The 6,516-nt window shown below is 48.2% G+C and overlaps 1 protein-coding gene across 4 annotated transcripts in view; it reads right to left on the bottom strand.

Annotated features, from left to right (window-relative positions):
- Positions 1–3,700: 3,700 nt before the first annotated feature.
- Positions 3,701–6,516, bottom strand: part of GATA4 (GATA binding protein 4) — an 80,408-nt gene continuing 77,592 nt past the window's right edge. For all 4 annotated transcript variants that reach the window (XM_058720848.1, XM_058720849.1, XM_058720847.1 and 1 more), the window contains exon 7: positions 3,701–5,536. In XM_058720848.1, coding sequence (XP_058576831.1) covers positions 5,354–5,536 — 183 coding nt within the window. In that variant the 3' untranslated portion in view covers positions 3,701–5,353. The remainder of the gene's footprint in view (positions 5,537–6,516) is intronic.

The raw sequence follows: 6,516 nt of genomic DNA, 5'->3' as shown, positions 1-6,516 counted from the left end.
AGATTGGCAGTTATGTTTTTGTTCTTTTTAAAATTGAGGTGTAATTTACACATGGTTGTGTTTTTGATCTATGAAAAACAAGGAAAGGCCTAGATTATTATATAACTAGAACAATTTCAAAACATGCTAATTAACACAGGGGTGGGCGGGGTAAAGGGGACTCGGGCTGTGGCAAGGCTGGAAGCCACATTGAGGAAATCTGCAAAGTGAGCTACACCATGAAGCTACTGTCAAGGATGTCAGAGACAGGGAGAAAACAGGTGGATTCCTAAAAGTTTCTAACCCCCATCACTACAGCAGTACTGGGGGGTGCTTGGAATAATACAGCAATGCCTTTAGGATGAAAAGCATACGAAACGGCATTGCCTATCACTTTGGCAGAGAGTCCTGCTTGTACGCCTGTTTAGAATTCTCTTATGTCAGTCTTTTCTTACTACATCTGTGCCCCAACTCAAACGTCTCAGGTTATCAAGAACCCTAGGAATAACAGATATTTTCAATTTTTTATTTGCGTTCTAAGGAAAAGAACAAGGGAGGAATGGCGAATCTAAGTGTTTTCACATCTCTAATTACAATCTATTTCATTTGAGCAAATCCCTCTTAAAGAGGCAGCACAAGAGACAAGTCATTGTAAGAGGGGTCTACTAGAGTTATCCACTAGTACTGTTTACTACTACTGAGCTGCTTCTGAACCACTTGCAATCAGAAATTCACTTCTTAGAAACCTCCACTGCTCAGTGATGAGAAGAGCAAGTGCATCTGTTTAAAAAAACCTCTTCTAAACCCAGGGTGGAGGAAGTCACATCTTTGTTTCTCAGGTGAACCAGGGCGACCACAGCTGTACAAGAGAAGACAATCACCAGAGAGCAGGGAGGGGTTGGAGCGTGCGTGATGGGAGTCATGTGCAGGGTGCAGGGTGCAGGGGTGGGGGGTGGGGGGACATCTCATTTATCACCCTTCACTCAGGAGGAAAAGCTCCCTGTTCGCATCCATCTGAAGACCTCCCCAGTTGGAGCCTGCAATCACTTCTACAGCCTGGGCCCAGGAGCTGTGGGTGCCTTGCAGGCTTTTTCGGATTCCTCTGTTCCTGGTAACCCATAACACAGCTATCGATCACCTCTGTAAATCTCCCAGGCTTCAGCCAGAAGAGTGAACAAGCAACACACAGACCAAAAGAAAACTGACTTTGAAAAACCAGGTCTGTTTTAATGTCACCTTTGCTTGGATTATTTAGTTCTCCTTGTTACAGACTAGTCTGTTGCCATGCCACAGCCACTGGAGGGGAGATAAGAATCACACTCGGGCCAACAGTTTCCAGGAGGCCAAGAGTGAAATGAAAGCAAGTGCCCAGGAGGCATGGAGAGCTGGACAAGACTGATTCCACTTCCCAGGCTAAACCCTGAAGCTCTGAGGCTGATCCTTGGTTATGGGATGATTTAAACCTGTGTTGTTATGACAAGGCATTTTGGTGGTCTAGCTTCAAGCAAGCCAAGGATACAATCTGAAGATTAGCCTCCAATGTCAGAAAATGATTAAAAAGCCAAAAAACAGTCACCTCCAATCCAAAAGCAGCTTTCCAAATGGCTATTTCTCATGCAGTTGGTATTCATGTATGTCAAGTTCTGGGGGCTCGAGGGGTAGGAGGCTCATCCAAATAACTTCTACCCCAGCTCCATTAGGTGCATCTTCAGGGACTATAAATGTATTCTCACTATTGTCAACTGAAGTCAAGTATAATCACAGATAAATGTGCTACCAATCATTCCCCTAAAGGAATTCAAAAGTCAAACATTAAGGGAGCGCCTGGGTGGCTCAGTTGGTTAAACATTCAACTCTTGATGTTGGCTCAGGTCATGATCTCAGGGACGTGAGACTGAGCCCCACATCAGGCTCTGTGCTGAGCATGGAGCTTGCTTGAGATTTTCTCTCTCCCTCTACCCCTGCTCACACTCTCTCTCAAAAAAAATTTTTTAAGTCAAATATTAAGGATTAATGCTCTCCCACCATTAATTTAAACTGTGCTTCAAAAGGTTTTATCCTAAGGCCCCCTGGGTGGCTCAGTGGGTCAAACATTTAACCCTTGATTTCGGCTCAGGGTGTGATCCCAGAGTCATGGGATTGAGCCCCATGTTGGGCTCTGAGCTGGCAGTGTGGAGCCTGCTTGGGATTCTCTCTCTTGCTTCCTCTCTCTCTGCCCATCCTCCATTCACGTGCATACACACTCTCTCTCAAAATAAATACACTTAAAAAATAATAACATAAAAAATAATTAAAAATTACAAGACTGTTTTGTCATAGCAAGAGGTGAGACTCTAGGGGAATGTGAAAGATTTTGTAACCTGGACACATGCATTGTTGCTTCACTCACCACGTCAGGCCAGACACTTATTCTAATGACACCATCGTTGCTAGTGACCAACCCCCCGCCCCCCACACCCCCCAATCCTTCCACACCGGCCATTTTCCGACCCTCTGGGAATTGCATCCTTTAGAATATCCTGATTGGTAGTAACTTGACCTCCTCTGAGAATGGATTTCATTTGGGGAAGCAACCAAGTCCAGTGAGCAAGGAAGCTGAATCTAGCTTGATTTATACCAACTAGGATGAAGCCCAAGTTATGACTATACAAGGAATGAGGTTGATCCGGTGTTGTATATAATTCTGTTCTGAAAGCCATTCCTAAAGAGAAGTGGCAAATGTCTTCAACAAAGACTTCATCGTCAGAAAACATGTGCTTCCCAGCATAAATCCTGGTAGGTTTTATTTATGGTTTTGAATCTCTTTTGTTACTCTTAATTGTTAGTTATCTGCTCCTTGTCTTTCTGAATGGTAGCTACACTTAATAGGTTTGGCTATTCCTTAGCAAATTTAAGAGCTTTTCTGATTTTATGTAAAATAATGGTTGTTTCCATTTTTTTCTTACCTGCTCAAAAATAACAGGGGTGCTGTGAAAGGTCAAAGGCCACCAGTTGCCCAGTGGGTTTGGCATAAGCCAGTTGAGAGAAGGCAGAAGGCACCATGAACAGTTCTGAATGCGGGCAGGTTTGCTTGTCTGGGTCCCATTCCACAGGTACTGCGTCAGAGGGTGGCCTCAGGACCACTGCCCCCACTCCCACCCTGCTTTTAAGATGAAGCAATGAAACAATTCTGTAGCTGAAGATGGTGAAGAAATGGAAAAAGAAGAAGATTTCCTCTCCTCTCTAGAAGCTTGCTTGGATCAAACCATAAAGGAGAAGTGGAAGATGGCAAGAACAACTCAGGTTGATCCCCCAGGACATGTCTTAAACCAGGTGGGCTGGACAGACCACTGTCCTGCACTCTGCTCCATGCCCCAGCCCCTGCTGGCCCTGAGGAAAGCCCTAGAAATGGCTCCCTTCATTGGGCAACAACTGTTGGGCCATAGGAACTTTAATTATTGAGGGCTGGTTGGCCCAACCCTCTCTCGGGAAACCAAAGCCTAGAGGTTACCTGTCAAAGTCGCAAACTAGTCAGTAGCAGGGCTGGGATGAGTGTTCTTTTCACTAGCCACCATCACATACAGAGGAAGTCTTGGCCAACTGCCATAAATGACTGAAGGGAGAAAACGATTTTATGCGGCCTGTGAGCAGATCGGCGAAGGGGCCTCCGTGGCTCAAGATTGCCTGGCAAAGGGCAGCATCGAACCTCCCAGTAATGACTTCTGAGGGAGGAGAAGGAAAAGAGGAGTACAGATAAATTTATTAGTTAAATACTGATTTTACAGCCATTTCACCTTAAGACAATGTTAACAGGTTTGTGGGTCAGGGAAGGTATATGAGGGTGGCCTTCATGGAAGAAAGCAACGTAATGATGATTAAAACAGAATCTTGGTTTAAAAATATTCTCTGCTACAGCCAGTAGGATTTTGGGGTTGGGAGCTGGGGATTTGGGGGAAAGATGTGGTAAGGCCACAGTCAGCTACAGGTCTGTTGACGATGAGGACGAGGAAGGAGAAGTCTTTTCGAGGAGCTCCAGCATCTCGGGCAGAAACGGCAATATGAAGAGGAGAAGAAGGCCAATTCCAGGACAATACAAGGGCCGGACACTCCCTCAAGGCCCACCCTCAGTGACTTCTCTTATCGGTTGTTGTCTTTCCATTAAGTTTTTGTCATGTTGTGTTTGTTTGCTTTGAATGTATGTTGCAAGATCTCTAGCTTTTTGCCTCCTGGACAGAAGATGTCTTCTGGGGAAAGGATGTAGGTAGGTGCAGGGGCTCCGCATCCCTCGGATGAACTCGGCCTGCTGTCTGAACAAGAGACACAGCTCCGCAGAACAAGAGGGTCGTCCACGAGATCCAAGCACAAGAATTCACGGAAACCCCCTGCCCACCCCCGGGGCTGGTGTCCACCAGACACGCTCTTCTGAAGGATCTCAAGTCTTAGGTGAGTGTTTGTCAAACTCGCTTTAGCAGCAGAACTTTTTTTGTACTTACTTGGGACCCACCTGTGTGTGAAGGGGTGGATGAAGGATTTGGGGGGACAGGCGTGGGGGAGGCTGCTGTGTGGCTAAGCTGCCAAGCTCTTGTTTTGTGGAGGGAGAGACATGTTCAAGCTGAAGGCAGAGCTGAATCACTCAGCAGTGGAAGGGATTTTTATTTTCAGAGGCTTTGGGAGTGAGGAGAAGGAGCGGAGGCTTGAGCCTTGGGTCAGGGAAAGGAACTTGGGGGAGGCGAAGTTCCAAGTTGCAATTTTGCCCAAGCCACACGTGGCAGTGGGTGAAGTGGCCCTCTCCTCCATCTCCTCCACGAAGCCCTCAGTAGCATGGGCGCTATACGCAACGTTTCAGGAGCCAAGATTCGGTATTGAGGAAAGCAGGAGTATGCCAAACCTGAAGGGGGAGTGCTGGACAAGGGCAGCAGCTGCCCGGAGGGGCTTGTTGCATCCAAATTCAGGCTGGACCAGGGGTCCCAGAGCCTTCACCCACCCTCAGAGCCCCGGTGCTAGGAACACAATGGAAAAGCCACCATCTTAGGTCATGGTGGTGGAAAGGCAGAGGAGAAAGATATCTCGTCTCTTGTAGGGGAGGGGTAGGGCAGAAAATAAGAAAGAAGTCTCTTACTCCACAGAAGGGACTTAAATGTGCTTGTAGTGAAGGGTGGGTTCTTCCAGATCAGAGTCTGGGTTCTTTCCAGTCGCCTACCCTTGAAAAGGCATCCGATAAAATCCAATACCCACTTCCCCTAAGCCAAATTGTCAACTTCAAGTTTCTTCCCGGTTGTTCTTCTGGAGTTATTCCCCAACAGAGCAGGCTGGCCCCTGGGAGCCCAGAGCCTCATCTCTGCTGTCCTCCAAGTCCCAAGTCTGTGCCGAAATCTGAGGAGGGAAGGAGGTGACATTATGCAGTGATTATGTCCCCATGACTGTCAGCCAAGGCCAGGCTGTTCCAAGGGTCCTGCTTGGAGCTGGCCTGCGGTGACTGGCTGACAGAAGATGCGTAGCCTTGTGGGGAGAGCTTCAGGGCCGAGAGGACTGGGTGGATGGAGGGCCCGTGGCCAGACATCGCACTGACTGAGAACGTCTGAAAACAAAAAGCGCAAGATGAGCTCAACAGAGTCACTCCTGAGGGCTCAGGAGGGGAGGTCCAGGCTGGAGAGAGGAGCCCTGGTGCACAGATGTCCCCCAGCTGGCTCCCACCCCAGGAAAGGGATGAGGGGAGAGGGCCCTAGGACAAGGGCAGGACAAGGCACCAAGCAACATTTCTCTCTGTTTTTCCTAACCCCTGTGCTGTGGGACCCAAAGGGTCTGTGTGATTCACCAGCTTCTGAGCACTGTGACCCAGTAGAGGTTTGTAGATATTGTGGTTTCTCAGATGGCTCGGATAGTTACATGAGACATCTTCCACAATCTTATCACCGTCAGAAGAGGTGATCCAGATCCACGCCAATCTTATCCACACCCAGAAGAGGTTCCTGGCTCTCCTGGTCCTATGGGACCCGGGTTCTTTACCCTGACAGTAAAAAGCTCTTTAGGACACAGACTCCCTCAAGTGCATGCAGACGACAGATCAGAGTTAACGGTAACCAAGCTTAGTTACTGCTTAGAAACCATAACCAAGCTCAGAACTTCCCTAATCCCAAATAGGGGAACCAAAGAGGGAAGGGGTTGGGGAGTAGGAATGCCATCATATTTGAAAGAGGGAAAGGACAGGACTGCTGACTCATCTTCTGGACACACGTGAAGCTGGACCTGTAGCCGACCCTCATTAAATGGCAGCCTGCCTGTGACCTCCTCACCAACCCCCTGCCCATCCACTCTGCCCTCCCCACAGTTTCCACACCTCTGCCAACCCCAGGAGGGTCCTCTTCCATCCCCTCCCAAACTTCAAAGAGAAGGTCACACTACCTCTCACTTAGGAGACAGACTTGCTCAGAAAGCCCATGCGCTGCCTCCTAGAACCTTCTACAGTTGTACCTCCCTCCCCCAAAGCATGCAGTCTGATTCAGGTTGTGGCTGTGCCATAATGTGTCCCTCCCCACTCCTGGTCTCTGAAGGTCCTGG

The sequence above is a fragment of the Neofelis nebulosa genome, chromosome 3 (genome assembly GCF_028018385.1).
Source record: "Neofelis nebulosa isolate mNeoNeb1 chromosome 3, mNeoNeb1.pri, whole genome shotgun sequence".
NCBI lineage: Eukaryota > Metazoa > Chordata > Mammalia > Carnivora > Felidae > Neofelis > Neofelis nebulosa.
This window is presented reverse-complemented; position numbering and strand designations above follow the sequence as displayed.